Below are 18,004 nucleotides of genomic sequence, written 5' to 3'. Positions count from 1 at the left end.
GATCGGGTACTTGTACTAGATCAGCGCCCCCAAAACAAATTAGAATCACGGTGGGAGGAGACCCCGTACGAGGTGTTGCGCCGGATAAGCTCCGACGGGCCTGTGTACGAAATACAATCAGAAAGAGACGGTACACCTCTCACTCATACTGTGCACCAAAATATGTTGCGGCCCTGTGCGTCCACTGATCCCATGCGACCCGAGCCGATCACTCAGGCCCCCGACCCCCCCGCCAACGGTCTGGGACCTGGACGACGAAGAAGACTTCCCAGCCACATCCGCAGGCCCTCCAAGTAGTGACATTATAGCAGACCCAGTCAGCCTGCCAGAATCGACCCATCCACCACCCCAGAAAGCTCCACCCCGGCCGAACTTAGACGCTCCGAGCGGTCAACAGCTGGCAAACCCCCTGAACGTTACCAACAGGACCAGTTCGTAAGGTGACAAGAACTGTCATCTCCAAAGACTAACTCGGGTCTACGAAAGCCCTCGCCCGAGGACTGGTGAGCATACAGGTGGGGGAGTGTGGGAGAGAGGGTCCTCGTCGAGTGTCCGGGTCGGCAGTTGGTGCACTAGGGATGGAGATTGTCAGGGACAGAAAGGTAATAGCTAGGAAAGATAGACAAGAGGATGCAGTACCTAGAAATAACCACAAGATGGCAGGGGGGAGTAGTTCAGGACTCAACAGCAACTTAGAGATAGGAACCCAGAAGTAGAATTCCCGGGACAATGAGTCAGCAGACAGACACGGAGGCAGCTGGAGACGGTGGGAGTGACTGTCAGCAAGTGTAGATTATCAGGGCGAGACGAGACGCTTACCGAGGACTTCAGGGGGACGGCACCAAGACAAGCAGCCGAAACCTGCCTCCACGCTCCAGCCTGTGGCCACTGCCGCCTCCGCACTTCAGCCAGCGGCTGCAGCCTATCCGCGGTCACCCGCGGCCGCTGCCTCCACGCTCCAGCCCATGGCCGCTGCCGCCTCCCCACTTCAGCCAACGGCTGCAGCCTACCCGCGGTCACCCGCGGCCGCTGTCTCCACGCTCCAGCCCGCCGCAGCCACCCCACTCCCACCAGTGGCCGCAGCTGGTACAGTGCTGTTGGCGGCCACTGCCCCGCCCCGGTCCACACCAGGGGTCGGTCCTCTGCTGGTCGCGAACTCCCCGTCGCAGCCGTTAGCTGCGCAGGTGGCCTGCCATTTGCCACCCCTCACCGCCGCCGCTTGCCCCAGTCCGGGGACTGCAGCCTATCCAGCCAAGGACTCCGCCGAGGCCCGCGGGGCCCCTGTGTCATCAACGCGCTGGAACACACAAAGCTTTCGTCAACGCCTCAACAACTGGGCCCAGCAACTCTTCCGTCGAAAGGTCAGCAGAACGGCAAGGGACGTCGGGATAGCTAAGTAGACTTTAGACTTAAGGACCCGTAGTCGGCCACACCGCGGCCCTATAGTGACCGGCCGTTGCCGGGAGTAGTCGTGTTCTACATTACCGTGTTTGCTTGTTTAGAGCCCCTGCGTGGGCAACCTGTGTTACCCCTGTTTTGGTGATCAGGCCGTGACTGAGGGAAGTCCCCTCAAGTCCCATAAACGAATTTTTAAAAAGCACCGTAGTTGTCTCGTGACTCAACGCTGCATCCTCCGTACCTGCTAGTACCACAGTACCAGCGATCCCGACCAGCGATGTGACGCGGTCAGGATCGCTGGTACATCGCTAAGTGGTCGCTAGTGAGCTGCCACACAGGCAGATCTCACCAGTGACATCGCTGGGGACGGGGGTCGCTATTAACCTGTCACACTAGGCAATCCTGATGTCCTCCCGCCCGGCTCCATGCTCGTCTCTCCACAGGAAGCGCCGCAGGAAGCTGACGACGAGAAGCGGTCCAGGACGTTCTCGCGCGATCAACGATAACCAGCGGGGGAGCGGGTCATAGGTAAGTATCAGACACAGTGATGTCGCTAGCAATATCACTATAATGTCACAAATTATAGCGATATTGCTAGCAATATCGCTTAGTGTGACAGTACCTTTAGCTCAACCAAGTGTTTCACCTCATCCTCTTATGGCCCCTTCTATAACACTGGTTCCATGACCAAATCAATGTAACGCTCAGCTGCTAATGTACCTGGAATGAAGACTTGAGGGGCACAGCTACATTATCCCACCTATATACTATAATCCCAGGAGTAGGACTGGTGTGATGTTCCATCATGAAGGCCTCTTCATGGTGTTACCCATGTGCTCTCCAGACCAGTCTCTGGGTATCATTGAGTCAAAGACAGTAGCGGGACTCATCATATCGAACAAGATAGACCTCCATTCCAGCTTCCATTACACTCTCGCTCTGCATAATCATAGCCTTTGAGAGTGGAATCGTGACGTCAAAGAAACACCTGTAATTGGATGTCTGGCTCATAGCCCAATTGATTGCAGATGTTTTCTGATGGTTTGTGCAGATACTATTTGACTCCTTTGGCTTGGCATGTAAGATATAACTTGCAGCACAGAATAGATCAAGCATGGTCAATACTCCAAAGCTTCCCAGAAGTCATTTTTCACCATGACAACACCAGGCTGCATGTTTCTTGTGCTAATGTGAGCAGCATGAGTGGCCTAAATGTGCCAGCATGGCTGCAAAGTCTCTATGGAGCACAGCTGAGGCGTCATTAGTCAGCAGTTGCATAGGGAGCTGCGAGCAGGGAATGGAGGAACATTAGTGTGACCAACCATTAACCCATTTCTGACATCTGACGTAATAATACGCCCCTGCGCCTTATTGACCAGGGATGGATTATTATGTCATCACGATCATCGCCGGGTGTCAGCTGATTTTGACAGTTGACACCTGGCGCTAAGTGCTAGGAACGGTCTCGCACCGCACTTTAACCCCCTGCGATCGAACGCAATTGCAGCATTCCAGGAGCAGGCAGAGGGATAACAGCCTCTCTGCCTTTGGATCGGAGATCCCACAGCATGACGCGGGGTCCCAGTCGTTGCCATGGTGACCCAATATTTTCGTGATGACATCCACATCACCAGAGCGATGAACAGTGCATGATTAGCAACCCCTGTCAGGGCAGAGCTGACAGTTTGTACAGCACAGCGATGCTGCTGCATCTCCATGCTGTACAAGCAATCAACTTGCAAAAAATGATAGTCCCATAGTGGGACAGAGTAAAACAAAAAATTTAATCCTTGTAAGGCTGTGTGCCCACGTAGCAAATTTTAAGCGTTTTGGCCGCGATTTTCGGCGCAAAAACGCTTAAAAATCGTGTACAGAACTCCCCCCATGCATTCCAATGGTATTCCGCACATGCTGTGCAAATGCTGCGCTTTTTTCCTCAGCAGAATCGCATCGCGGAAAAAAATCGCAGCATGCTCATTCTTTTGTGCGGAATCGCAAAGAATTGCCGCGATTCCGCACCCATAGGAATGCATGAGAATCGCTTACTTCCCGCATGTGGCTATGCCCACCATGCGGGAAATTAATCGTCTCATGTGCGGTTGGTACCCACGGTGTGGAGGAGAGGAGACTGTCCTCCAGGCCCTGGGTACCATACCCCTGTAAAAAAAAATAAAAAAAAAATAATCGGGGTATATTTACCTTCCGACGTCCCGCGCTGCATTCCCGGCCTCAGCGTTCCCAGTAATGCCTTGCAGCAAGGTCCTGTGGTAACGTTGGTCTCGTGAGATCGCTATAGTAACGCGAGACCAACGTCATCACAGGTCTCGCAAGGCATTACTGGGAACGCTGTGGCCCGGGATGGCAGCGCGGGACGCCGGAAGGTAAATATACCCCGATTTTTTTTTTTTTTTTTTTTTTTTTTTTTTTTTTTTTTAAGCATTTTAACATTCTCTCTTTTACTATTGATGCCGCATAGGCGGCCTCAATAGTAAAAAGCTGCTCACACTTGTCAAACACTATGTTTGACGAGTGTGACCAACCTGTCAATCACTTTCCAAGCGATGCTTCAAATCGCTTGGAAAGTGCTTGAATATCGCACGTGAAAATCACTGCAAAATCGCGAACATAATCGTGGTAAAATCGCGCGGAAAAAATGCGCGATTTCTGGGAAGGAGTCCGTTTTTTAGTGTCCGGAATAAAACGCTACGTGGGCACCTAAAAATATTTTTATTAAAAATAAAAAAAAAAACAAAAGATATTGTACCCATTAATGAATATTTGTATAAAAAAAATGTAAACAATAAAAGTACACATATTTGGTATTGCCGCGTCTACAACGACCCGACCTAAAAAAACCGTCCAACTAGTTAACCTCTTTAGTGAACATCATAAAAAAAACGTTTTATCATCATACCACCAAGCAAAAAGTGCAATAAAACGTGATAAAAAAGAAGGATAGAAAAAGACATGGAACCGCTGAAAATGTAATCTAGTCACACAAAAAACTAGCTGCCATACAGCTCCATCAGAGGAAAAGTTAAAAAGCTATAGCTCTCAGAATAAAGTGATACAAAAATAATAATTTTTGATTTTTTTCATTCTGCCTCCCAAAGTTCGCAGTAAGGCTCGGCGCACATATATCCACAGACACCCCGGCTCCTTATACATAAAACACAGAGATGGACCAGACAGACACAATATGGACCAAACAGGCACAATCCTTTGGCACAACTTTCAGTCCAACAGGGAACAAACAAGTAAATTGCAACACTGGTTTCCAGCGCTCTCACTAGCAATGTCCACGGTCATACCCACAACAGCCACAGTAGCTGAAACAAAGCAGTAGTCAATACACCAGGATATGGACGCTTCAAGTCCCTTCAGCAGGGCACACACACAATCCTGTGCCCGTGTTGCTGTCCTAAAGTCCCAGAGCAACAGATTCTTTCCCCTCCTGGGGTCTAGCAATGCTCTGGCTGTCATTGCTGTACTTAAGTCCCGGGGCAGCAGATTCTATTCCCTCCTGGGGTCTGGCAATGCCCCAGCTACTGCTACACACCTGCCCAAGGCAACCTTGCCCGGGCTACTGACTGGAAGCAGCAGCTTCCTCCCGCTTTTCTGCTGCTGGCCCAGCCCACCAGATTAACTCATTGCTGTCCCTAACTATACACAGGCAGCAATTACATATGAAACACATAGATAATGACAGGGGGATTTCCACAATAAAATCATGTGAGCATAGCATATTACTAATATACATGGTTTCAACATATTTCACAGTACACAAGAGTAAGGCCGGGATCACACACAGTGAGATACGGCCGAGTCTCGCAGGTTAAAACCAAGCTCTGGCGCCGACACTCCGGAGCGGAGCGTGCAGCCGCACAGCAATACATGGAGCTGCACGCTCCGCTCCGGAGTACCGGTGCCAGAGCTTGGTTTTAACCTGCGAGACTCGGCCGTATCTCGCTGTAGTGTGACTCCGGCCTAAGTGCAAAACACATACATCGCCAGACAACAAACATGAGGCATCACTTGACATGCAAAAAGAAGAGTCGCATAGGTCCCGTGTGGAGGAGGGGCAAACAAGGGTCTCCGCCACCTCCTTACAGTAGAACAAAGGCTCTGGAAAAGCTAAATTGTTCCTCACCAGCCCAAAGAAATTCAGCAAATGCTCCGCTCCCAAATTCAAATGTTCCCCTCCCTTCTGAGCCCCACAGTGTACCTAACCACATATTGCTTCCACGTTTGGCATTTCTGAAGCACTGAGAGCCCGCCATGCCTCCAGAAGCTCGGGCTGGACATAACATACTGGTGACTGCAACGTACTGGTCACTACAACGGCAGTTTGCAATTTTCACTTGGCAACATTCATTACTGCTTGTTTCTGGAAAATACCCATGGAGTCAAAATCGTCACTACACCTGTAGATAAATTCCCCAATAGTTATAGGTTCCAAAATGGGGTCACTTGAGGGGGGATTCTGCTCATCTTCTGTGATTCAGGAGGCAAATAGTGCTCTGTTCCTCCATATGGCTATGTAGTACCGTACAGTCACATATGGGGTATTGCCATGTTCAGTAGAAGTTGTGGGAGAAATTTTGGTGCCATTTTTACCCATTTCTCGTGTGCAAATGTAGAATCTGGGGCTAAAACAAAATTTTGGGGGTAAAAATGTAGATATATTTTTGTTCACTGCCCAATGGTATAAAATTCTGTGACACACCCGTGGTATCAATATGATCACTGCACCCCTAGATGAAATAATTGGGGAAAGTAGTTTGTAAAATGAGTTCACATATAGGGGGGTTTCTGCTGTTCTGGCACCTCAGGGGCTCTTCCAATGTGACATGGCACCTTCAAACTCAGGAGAGATTGCACAACAAAGTGTATGGTGTAATTTCTGCTGTTACCATTATGAAAATGCAATATTTTGTGCTGAAAACATATTTGTGGGGAAAATTTGAGTTTTTATTTTTGCGGCTGAACGTTATAAACTTCTGTGAAGCACATGAGGATTCAATGTGCTCACCACACATCTAGATCTGTTCTCTAAAGGGTCTAGTTTCCAAAGTGGCATCACTTGTTGGGGGTTTCCACTGTTTAGGCACATCAGAGGCTCTCCAAACATGACATGGCGTCTGCCAATTGTTCAAGCAAGTTTTGCATTAAAAAAATCAAATGGCGCTCTTTCCCTTCTGAGCTCTGCCGTGCGCCCAAACAATAGTTTTCTCCCTCATATGGGGTATCTGCATGGTCAGGAGAAATTACATAACAAATTTTGGGGTTCATTTTTTTCCTGTTACCACAGCATTTTTTATTTTACATAGGTTAAAATGGTTGTGTACACTGCAGCAGAATCTGCTGCAGAGCCGCATGGCCAAATCCGCTGCGGATCTGCAGCAGAATCCACAACGTGTGCACATACCCTGAATATGGTTTTGATCACCTTGAGGGGTGCAGTTTTTAGAATGGTGTCATTTTTGGGTATTTTCTGTCATATAGACCCCTCAAATTGACTACAAATGTGATGCGGTCCCTAAAAAAAATGGTTTTGTACTAGGGATGGGCGAATCCTGAAATACTCGGAATCGCTAGACTCTAACGAGTCCGACTCGGAAACTCGCTACTCGTTGCGAGTCTAGCGAGTCCAATGTTAATGAATGGGGATGCGAGTATTGCAGCGATTCCTGTGCTGCCATTTTTTTTGTTCCGCTTACTTCCCGCATGTGGCTGTGCACACCATGCGGAAAGTAAGCAGAACAATTGTGGATGGTACCCACGGTCCGGAGGAGAGGAGACTGTCCTCCGGGCTTTGGGCACCATATCCCTGTAAAAAATAGAATTTAAAAATAAAAAATATTGTTAATCTTACCCTCCGACGTCCCGCGCAGCCTTCCCGCCTCTCCACGCATCCGTTCCCAGTAGTCCTTTGCGAAAATGCCCGCGATAGCGTCCGTTCTCGCGGGATCGCGAAGTCTCGCGGTCATTCGCGCGACGTCATCGTGAATTACCGCGAGACATCGCGATCCCGCGAGAACGGACGTCATCGCGGGCATTTTCGCAAAGGATTACTGGGAACGGATGCGTGGAGAGGCGGGAAGGCTGCGCGGGACGTCGGAGGGTAAGAATAACAATATTTTTTATTTTTTTTACATTTTATCTTTTACTACTGATGCTGCATAGGCAGCCTCAGTAGTAAAAAGTTGGTCACACTTGTCAAACACTATGTTTGACGAGTGTGACCAACCTGTCAATCAGTTCTCCAAGCGATGCTACAGATCGCTTGGAAAACGCTAGCATTTGCATTGGACTCGTTACTGTGCGAGTAATCGCTTGGAAACTCGCAGAGTACCGACTCCTGCGAGTCCCCTACTACTCGCAGAGTAACGAGTCCTAACGAGTAGATTCGCCCATCCCTATTTTGTACATTTTGTTGTAAAAATGAGAAATCGCTGGTCAAATTTTAACCCTTATAAGCTCCTAACAAAAAAATGTTTGTTCCAAAATTGTGCTGATGTAAAGTAAACATGTGGGAAATTTTATTCTATGGGAAAAAGACCACTGTGCACATGCAGCGGAAAAATCCGTGCAGAAACGCAGCGCTTTATTTTCCGCACCATGTCAATTCTTTGTGAGGATTCCGCAGCATTTTAACACCCATTCCTTTACAGGAATCCGCAGGTGTAAAAACGCAAAAAATCTGCATTAAAAAAAGCGAGGTTTTTGACCTGCGGATTCTGCCAAAACATGCAGATTCCGCGAGGAAAATTCCGCTAGCAATCCATAATGTGTGCACATACCCTAAAAATCTGCCTGGTTATTAACGTGCACACCCCTTTCAGGGACAGTGGTTAAAGGGGCTAAACCTCACTGAGGCACGGAACTGCAAGGATTTCTACTTGTGGCACTCATACTCCATACTGAATAAATCAAGATGTTTTGAAAATTTTGTTTCCATTTTTATCAGCATTTGCACATTATTGACCTGTTTAGCGATTCTATAATTTACAAGATTCCATGACTATATATAATCAGTCGTGGAATAGCGGGATAAGAGGTTATGAAATCTATACAATCCTGCTCTGGAGCATGTGGTCAGAGGAGCAGGGAAATATTCACATCTCTGCTAGAGTTTTGGCTGGATCCCCCCTTTTTTGACGTCACGTGACGTTTCCTCTGCACACACCCTTGGGTAGACTCCTGGACAGAGTAGTCTGTGCTCCTCAGCAGTGTCTTGTCAGGTTGTCAGCCCTGGCTGTGAGGACCCAGATTCCCTGGAAGGCTGACTGCAGAAAGCTGAAGACACTCTGAAGGAGCAGTAAGTTTTATTATTACAGACCACTGTACAGATGCAGAATCCTACAAGTCGCTGTGTCCGCCATAAGAAGGAGCTGGAAAAAATGATGCATTCTTCTGGTTTTCCTAGTACTTTCTCTTGCAGTATATAGTTACGCCACCACTACTGATCTATAGATCTGCTTTAGTTGCATTCATGTGCTATGTGGAAAAGCTGAATATTTCTTACCGTTATTTCATGCATTCTTGCGGTTATTGGCTGCACCGATTTACAGGTTTTAAATAATCCATTCAATATTCCCGGTAAAACTTAAAGCATTTTTTGCCACATAGTTGTCAGCTGTGCAGCAAGAACTGTGGCAAAGTTGCTGTATAGCCTTAATAAATCTGTTTTACAAGGTGCTACCGGAAGGATACACTCCTTTTTTGGACAATTTTTTTTGGTTCTCTTTAGGGTCACAAGACTGTATTTACTTTAATCCGAGAAAATCGGTCTGATAACGGTAATCACACTCTGATCAGACTCAGATGATGATCAAAGTGTGATCTGATTTTCTTGGATGAGAAGAAGATGGGGGGGACTTTTCCATCTCCTCTATTCTGTCAATCCATGGAAATCGGATTGCACTCCGATGTGAAACAAGTGCCGTCGTTTCCCCCCCCCCTTGACCGGAATGGTTGAGTGCGATCCGAATATCAGATCCGAATCGTGCAGCATGCAATTTTTTTTTTCCTTGGGCAAACGCTGTTCAAGGAAAAAAAATCAAACGTGCACGGCCCATAGAGTAACATTGGTTGAAGGGCAATCGGATGATTTGTCGGGTCGCACTCAGACCGAAAATGCCGACAGCTGCACGAGCCTGTCATTCATCACTCTTGTGCACCTGCCGCGATGTGTACTACTGCAGATTCATTTGTACATATGGTAGGATTACGCCGCACATTTCCCTCTTTGCATTTTAGAATTGAAAAGTACATTAGACACCAGAAGGAATTTCTAATAGACTTAACAAATAGTTATAAATATTGCTGGTTTTGCATCAAAATGTTAGATTTTTTTAAGCTTTTATGCCGCTCTCATTAGTTTAAAAAAAAAAAAGATAAAAAAATTGGGTTGCTATATACACAGCAGCCTGTTCATTACTGCCCTGAGGGTGGGGAGATGTGCGCCCCACATGAATACACATTTATATTGTGTTTTCCAGCCAAATCCTGCCGAAGTGTTTTGAATTCTTTATTTTTCAATCTGTCAAAGTGTAAGAAACGCAAACGTTAACCGGCATAAAAATAATGTGCATCAAAAACGTGTGAAAAGAAAAATTCACACAATCGAAATGTGTCAGCTGCTCGCCAAACTAGTGTGCAGTTTATTAGGTAAGAGAATGATCCCACGGGACTGATCTGCAGTGAAGTCCGCTATCCTTTCAATGTGTGTACTTGTTTTTTTTTTTTTCATTTATTTTACTCCCTTATGTAGCACTTTCATATTCCGCAGCGCTTTACAGACATCATCATCAAGATCACTCTCCCCACTGAGGCTCACAATCTAAATTCCCTATCAGTATGTCTTTGGAATGTGGGAGGAAACCCACGCAAACACCTTCATTATACGTAGCATTTTTCTCCCTTTTTTTTTCCTCTTCACCTGTTATATCACCCCCACCCTTCTTTCTATTTTTTTTCTCCTTTCTAGGTAACATCCTGGATAGTATTACAAACAGGTCTGTACTAGCTTCTGTAGTGTAACGTTACGTGTTAACATACACAGGGGAATTCTTGGCCGTGGGCATTGATCTAATATTGCCTCACCTGGGACACTTTCACATACATCAGTATCATTTTCTTTGGGAAAAAAAACATTACATTATACATACATGTGTCCCCCTCCCTGCTTATTGACTTGCACAACTATTTCCACAAGTGCCTGGTAAAATGTTGTTAATGGAACAAAGATGCAGCCTCAGAAATAGGTGCAAGTCCGCTCAGACCACCACTGATTGCATATCGATCGCCTACCCTAAGGATAAAACATCGGAATATATTCCTGGAAAACCTCTAATGTGGAATACAGAGATCAATATGGTTCCGCTCCGCATTGTGCTCTATCATTTCCCTGCGGTCATTTTTCATACATGGTTTTTTATGGTTTATTCACAAGTTCCAGGTGCGCATCAGACTGTGGCTGTACCGTATCACTTGGGACTGAACTCTTAGCCACACGGTCACATGGTCCTGCACATATTTTACACTGCTTTTTTCCTGCCAAGAAACGGTGCAAAAATTTCTGACCCAAATACTTAATGTGCACACATACCCTAAGGTTTTGGTTCCTACATAGAGGATTTATGTTGTTTTTTTTATTCATCATATGATTCACATTATAGCCTTTTATCCAGGATTTTTATATTGTGAAAATTGACAATTTTGCATTTTGAAGTGCGTTTTGCACGAAATGAACAATTAACACAAACTTTACTTTGTGCTGAGCTCACATAATTTGCTATTTTGTGTTTCCTTTTACCACAATATTATCTCTACACCGCCAAGACTGAAAAGGAAATGGAAACAGGAAGAGGCAGCGAAAACATTAAAATAAGATAACGTTATCATTTTTATTTTGTTTTTCTTCTATTGAATTGAAATATTTTTTGTTTTTCTGCAGAATAAAGTTTGCAAGCTTTTCTGGACCTTGAAACAACGAAAGAATGGCTTCTTTAATATCGGAAAACTTGAAATTCTTTTCTCTGTTCTTCAAGAGCAGAGATGTGATGATATTCAATGGACTGGTCGCATTGGGGACGGTTGGCAGCCAGGAGTTGTTCTCTGTAGTAGCGTTTCACTGCCCTTGTTCTCCAGAGAGAAACTATATGTACGGACTGGCAGCTATCGGAGTGCCCGCCCTCGTCTTGTTTCTCGTTGGCATCATATTAAATAACCACACTTGGAATCTAGTAGCAGAATGTCGGAAAAGGGCAATGAGAAACTGTTCGGTCCCTGCTACCTTCCTATTATTTGGGTCCATAGCAGGAAGGGCAGCTGTAGCCCCCGTGACTTGGTCGGTTATTTCACTGCTTCGGGGAGAGGCTTATGTGTGCGCCCGCAGCGAGTTCTTAAATCGCAACACATTTCTCGACTTTCCTATTGACAAAGGACAAGAAGACATGGCTAAATTTCCATGCAAAGACACCCCAACTGAGCTTCTGGTCTTCAAAGAAGAAGTTATACGGAGATTAAAGTATGAATCACAGGTAAGTTCTACAGTCCTGAAATATGGCCGATAAATATTCCATACATAGAATGTAAATGTCTTTGGTCTTCACCATAGTGGTGTTTGGAGTGTGACTGTTTGAGGATGTGGACAGGTGTCTTTTATACCGATAACAAGTTCAAACAGGTGTCATTACTACAGGTAATGAGTGGAGGACAGAGGAGCCTCTTGAAGAAGAAGTTACAGGTCTGTGAGAGCCAGAAATCTTGTATGTTTTTAGGTGACCAAATACTTATTTTCCACCATAATTTGCTAAATAAATTTTGCCAAATCAGACAAAGTGATTTCCTGGATTCGTTTTCTCATTTTGACTCTCATAGTTGTGGTCTACCTATGATGTCAATTACAGGCCTCTCTCATCTTTTAAAGTGGAAGAACTTGCACAATTGGTGGCTGACTAAATACTTTTTCCCCCACTGTATTTTTCCCATTCAGTTAGGAACCATAGTTTTTGTTCTGTGAGGTAGCGCTGTCATTCAAGGTTGGGGGACACTCGCTTGGCAGCCACACAATCAGATCCAGCACGGGTTTTCATAAGCCATAACATAGTCCATGAGGTTTATTCGTCATCATAAACCACAGAAGCAACATAAACAGCATTACAGCATAGCGTCCATTATAGCTTCACTCTGGTTAAGCCTGTGGTCACACACAGGTTACTCAATGTCCATACTCAGGCTCTTCAGCCTCATCATTATCTCACCCACGTCAGGGTTCTCTCATGGCTGTTGCTCCACGCTGCAGACATCCACTCTCTCCTCTGGGACTCTCAGACGCTGGCAGCCATTACACCCAGCCACACACAGTCTGTTAGTGAGGAGATCCTTCTCCTCACGGGACCTTCCAAATTGGACCAATGAGGTCCCAGCATTCACTACATGTGACCTACCCTAGCCACATTACATGGTCTATAGCCATGCCCACCGGGTCACGTGACTATGACCTCATCACAGGTCCTTCACACACTCATAGCCTTTTAATACAGGCGTTTTCAGACACACCCCTGGGTGGGTTTGTAGGTAACCAGAACCCGCCCATCTCTCTAGTTACCTGAAGACTTCTCCCTTATACTTAGAAACAACACCTCAGCAATGATATTGCTGATTACACATACCCAAGTTTCCATCTCAAAGCCACCCACTTTGAGATACATAACTATCCTTCAGGATTCTGCCACTCATCCGTTTTCTTGGGACATCCACACAGCGCCCCCTAGTGGACACAGTGGTCATTACACCACAGTTCCTAGTAGGGGTCACAAACCATTTAAATTGGAGAACAGGTAAACTTATATGATCCATTAATTCATTAATTGGATCCACTGTACCAATTCTTAGAAGCTATTGCTCCACAAATTGTGGTAAAATATTCAGAACTGAGAGTCCTCAGTGGTTGATACCTTTTAATGGCTAACTGAAAAGATGGTAGCAAATTGCAAGCTTTAGAGACTACTCAGGTCTCTTCATCAGGCATTGACTAATACAAAATCTGAAGAAACACATTTATGCACAACACAGCACAGAAATAATGCCGTAGATAAGACAATTGATGTGAAGCAGAACTGTCATTATGGGAGAGTGATAAACAGTTGTGGCCATAAGTATTGGAACAGTTAATAGATAAGGAGTTCAAATGTTTTATGGTCCTCTGATTGAGGTCTGGTTCTGTGTTGTGATGCCCCCACAAGATCAGACGAGCAAATTCCTTAATTGATGTAAAAATACAGAAATCCAGGCGACACATTTCTTCCTGCACTGAGTGTGTCAAAGGTCGTCATAAGTTTATACTCCCAGACTCGCCTGTCTCTTTGAGATTTGAAATTAGGAGTCTCAATTATGAATATTTTTCCATCTACTAGCTAACATGGTACGAAGAGATACATATCTTTCCTGTATCAAAATGTGGTAGAAATCTTGGAAATGATACCATTACAATGTTTTTTTACTGGATGCAATCATGACAGTAAATCCAACAATGATTTCAGCTGTGACTTACAGACATATTTCCCACATAGAACTCGGCCTGCCCATACCTTACATGATCAGCTGTAACAACCCTGCTGGCATCACTGCATGGCCTCCCATCCCCCACACACCAACTTACTTTCTGCTTCAAGCCATGCTGTGAATTCTGTCTGTTGCCAGCTCTGTGCCGCTGCTCTCCATGTTTCCTGACTGTGTGTATAGGGGGTGCGGCGCCTGAACTCTCTGGTTCTTATGCAGTCAGGGTGCACCTGGCTAATGGGTCCCTGACCAATCACCTAGAGCCCTTGACTATTTAGCTCCGCCACAACCTCTGAAACATTGCCTGAGCAGTGTCTAATCTCAGTTAGTATCTTGCTGCTGAGGAAGCCAGGCCCTGTTCTGTGCATCTCCTTCTTTGTAGGAATACTCTTTGTCTTGCTTTGTACCTTGTCTGCCTGCCAGGAGGCTGAATATCCTGACCCTTGAGTCTTGTTCCCTGTACCTTGTCTGTACTCTGTCCGCCTGCCAGGAGGCAGAATATCCTGGTCCTTGTGTCTTTGTCCCTGTGCTCGCAGCTTTATCTGTGCATCTGCACCCTCGCAGCTTTATCTGTGCATCTGCACCCTCGCAGCTTTAATTGTGCATCTGCACCCTCGTAGCTCTGCCTGCTCGGCTCCCTAGCCGCTCTGTCTGCATGGCTCCCTAGCCACTCTGTCTGCTCGGCTCCTTAGCCGCTCTGCCTGCTCCGCACTCCTGCGGCTCTGCCTGCTTCGCACTCCTGCGGCTCTGCCTGCTTCGCACTCCTGCGGCTTTGCCTACCTGCACCTCCTGTGTGAACAGGTCCAAACCTGTTCTCTCATACACCACTCCCTCCTGCCTACATCTGCTGTGTGAACAGGTCCCTACCTGCCCCTTCTCATACCACGCCAGTCTGTTCTGTGTCTCCAAGCTGTGCCCGCCTGTCCTCCTACTCCACACTCCTGCCTATATCCATACCTGCACCTCCTGTGTGAACAGGTCCAAATCCTGTTCCATCATACACCACTCCCTCCTGCCTACACCTGCTGTGTGAACAGGTCCCTACCTGCCCCTTCTCATACCACACCAGTCTGTCCTGTGTCTCCAAGCCGTGCCCGCCTGTCCTGTGTCTCCAAGCCGTGCCCGCCTGTCCTGTGTCTCCAAGCCGTGCCCGCCTGTCCTGTGTCTCCAAGCCGTGCCCGCCTGTCCTGTGTCTCCAAGCCGTGCCTGCCTGTCCTGTGTCTCCAAGCCGTGCCTGCCTGTCCTGTGTCTCCAAGCCGTGCCGGCTTGCCCTGTGTCTCAGCCTGCTTATCACTCGCACCTGTCCAGGTGTCCTGTTCCCGAGTGGGATCAGCAGCCACAGCCAGACACCACCCTGGAGTGGCACCCGGCAGCTACCTGCCGCACAAGCCTCACCTCACCATCAGAGGCTCCAGTGAAGACCAAGGAAGCTGCCGTAGTTACGCCCCTTCCAGGGTAGTCTGGTTTGTGGCACAGTGGGGCCACAACCCCCTGGCTCGCGCCATTCAGCCAAGGCACGAGCGTGACAGTTTGCTCAGGCCATGGTCCCCGCTGAGTCCCATGTCCTTTCGCCCTCGGAGCAAGATGAACTTTTTTGCCAGTATGGGCAACCAAATAAATTTACCCGGTCTGAGGCCCAATCCTTCACTGCTCCACCCACCATTGTGGTCTCCAATAGACTGTTTGCTCAACTAGAGGCTGGCATACCTAAAGTTGAACCTCCCTCGGACCCGCCAAGATATGATGGGGACTCCAAGCAGTGTCATGCCTTTATGGAGCAGTGCCTACGCTATTTTCAATGGCATGCTCCCTACTTCGCCAGCGATCGGGTAAAGGTAGGATTACTAATGTCCTACCTAACAGGATATGCGTTGCAGTGGCTCAACCCCCTTTGGGAAGCAGGGGATCCCATCACCTCGAGCTTACCGGCCTTCCTGGTGGTCTTCTGCAAAGCCTTTGACAAGCCCAGTAGAGTGTCTCCTGAAAAGTCTTCCCCTCCAAGCTTCCAGGAATGGATCGGACGAAAGAGACCTGTGGCCAATTCATCTTCTCCGTCTGTGACCGTCCATGACCCATATGTTCCACAGCCTGCCAAAGCAGCCTCCCATGCAAGATCCAAGAGGTCTAAGAAAAAGGGGCTGGCTAGGTTGTCGCCAGAGGCCAGTCCTGAGAAGGAACATCCTGATGGTCTCAGCCCTGTGAAGCCAAAGCTCTAGAACCTTGGGCCCTTGGTGAGAGTACCTCCTCGCTACTAAAGTCTGTGACTGTTCCGGTGCCTTGTGGGAGTTTCCGCCGTGCAGATGTATGCAAGTTACAAGCCAGACGAAGTCTGTGCATGGCTCCTGCTCCACCGCTCCAGAATTCATGGAGGAGGTTTGGTGATGGCCGAGCCCTACTTGTGAACAGTCCAGCATTGAGGGGTCAACTACAGCTCCTAATCGGAGCATTATACACAGAGACATTTGTCTTCCACCTGCTGACCAACTTGCCTACCGGTCGTTTTGAGCCGGGCACTCTATTGCCCCTTCCGGTCCAAAGACCCAGCGTGGTGCTACATTTGGATCTGCCTAGCCAACAGAGGTGTCTAGTTCCACTACTGCAAGGTCAGTCTTCTGTATCGTCTCCTTCGCCACCTGATCTGCCGGCTATCAAGCCATGGTGTACTGACGTCACTGAAGAAAAGAAAGCAGTGGCGCCCTCTCCGCACACCTCCGGTGACCATACCAGTGACCAGTCCTCAGGAACATCCCTGACGCTTGATAGTCTTCCCCAGGATAATGGGCTGAAGATGGATCCTGAGTGGATGCCCTCGGCTCCTCTATGGCCAGTGGGTGAAGGTCCCAGGATTAAGCAGTACTCGTTCGCCAACTTGAAAGAAGTGGTCCAGTCTGTTCCGGGTAACAGGCGGAGGTGGCTCCCCATATGTATGCCTCCAACTTCCATGTGGCAGGTGGATGAAGAGGGGAGAACAGTGGCCTATGCATCTCTGTTTTTTACCCATCTGGAGGAGGAGGTCCAATTTTCTTGGGATATCGGGCTGAAGTTGGACTCAGTAAAGGTCTCTTCTGTTTCCAGCTGGCCGGCTGATGTAGGGGTCAAGTCTGAGGCTTCCAGGTCCCTGCTTTCTGCCACTCAGGAGGAAGAAATCCAAGTCCTTATACCCTCTGTGTTGGAAGCTGACTCCATCGGGCACCAAGAAGCTTGGCACTCTGGGATTCCCGATGGCACACATATTCCACCCTATGTGAAGGATGTCGTGTCAACCTGGACTGTGTGTGGTCCCATACTCCTTCTTCAGGTCATTCTGGCAGGCTTGAGGAAGAGGGGCCGTAAAGGGGGGGGGGTACTGTAACAACCCTGCTGGCATCACTGCATGGCCTCCCATCCCCCACACACCAACTTACTTTCTGCTTCAAGCCATGCTGTGAATTCTGTCTGTTGCCAGCTCTGTGCCGCTGCTCTCTGTTTCCTGACTGTGTATAGGGGGGCGGCGCCTGAACTCTCTGGTACTTATGCAGTCAGGGTGCACCTGGCTAATGGGTCCCTGACCAATCACCTAGAGCTCTTGACTATTTAGCTCCGCCACAACCTCTGAAACATTGCCTGAGCAATGTCTAATCTCAGTTAGTATCTTGCTGCTGAGGAAGCCAGGCCCTGTTCTGTGTATCTCCTTCTCTGTAGGAATACTCTTTGTCTCGCTTTGTACCTTGTCTGCCTGCCAGGAGGCAGAATATCTTGGCCCTTGAGTCTTGTTCCCTGTGCCTCTGTCTGAACTCAGTCTTACCTCTGTCTGCCAGTCTCCTTGTTTGTGGTTCCTTCTCTGCCGTGTCTTTCCTTGTGTCCTCCCTATCTGTGCATCTGCACCCTCGCAGCTTTATCTGTGCATCTGCACCCTCGCAGCTTTATCTGTGCATCTGCACCCTCGCAGCTTTATCTGTGCATCTGCACCCTCGCAGCTTTATCTGTGCATCTGCACCCTCGCAGCTTTATCTGTGCATCTGCACCCTCGCAGCTTTATCTGTGCATCTGCACCCTC

The 18,004-nt window shown here is 47.7% G+C and overlaps 1 protein-coding gene across 5 annotated transcripts in view; it reads left to right on the top strand.

Annotated features, from left to right (window-relative positions):
• Nucleotides 1–18,004, top strand: part of CALHM2 (calcium homeostasis modulator family member 2) — a 33,603-nt gene that overhangs the window by 9,119 nt on the left and 6,480 nt on the right. Inside the window, exons 1-2 of one of the 5 annotated variants that reach the window (XM_073546570.1) lie at nt 8,441–8,719; nt 11,360–11,945. In XM_073546570.1, coding sequence (XP_073402671.1) covers nt 11,403–11,945 — 543 coding nt within the window. In that variant the 5' untranslated portion in view covers nt 8,441–8,719; nt 11,360–11,402. Of the gene's footprint in view, nt 1–8,440; nt 8,720–9,460; nt 9,623–9,646; nt 10,072–10,172; nt 10,419–11,359; nt 11,946–18,004 lie in introns of those variants that run through there. The other 4 variants (XM_073546574.1, XM_073546576.1, XM_073546571.1 and 1 more) reach the window with 4 other exon arrangements.

The sequence above is a fragment of the Dendrobates tinctorius genome, unplaced genomic scaffold (genome assembly GCF_039654945.1).
Source record: "Dendrobates tinctorius isolate UK_male_01 unplaced genomic scaffold, ASM3965494v1 ptg000149l, whole genome shotgun sequence".
Classification (NCBI taxonomy): Eukaryota; Metazoa; Chordata; class Amphibia; order Anura; family Dendrobatidae; genus Dendrobates; species Dendrobates tinctorius.
Note: the sequence above shows the minus strand (reverse complement) of the source record. Positions and strands in the feature narration are given on the sequence as shown.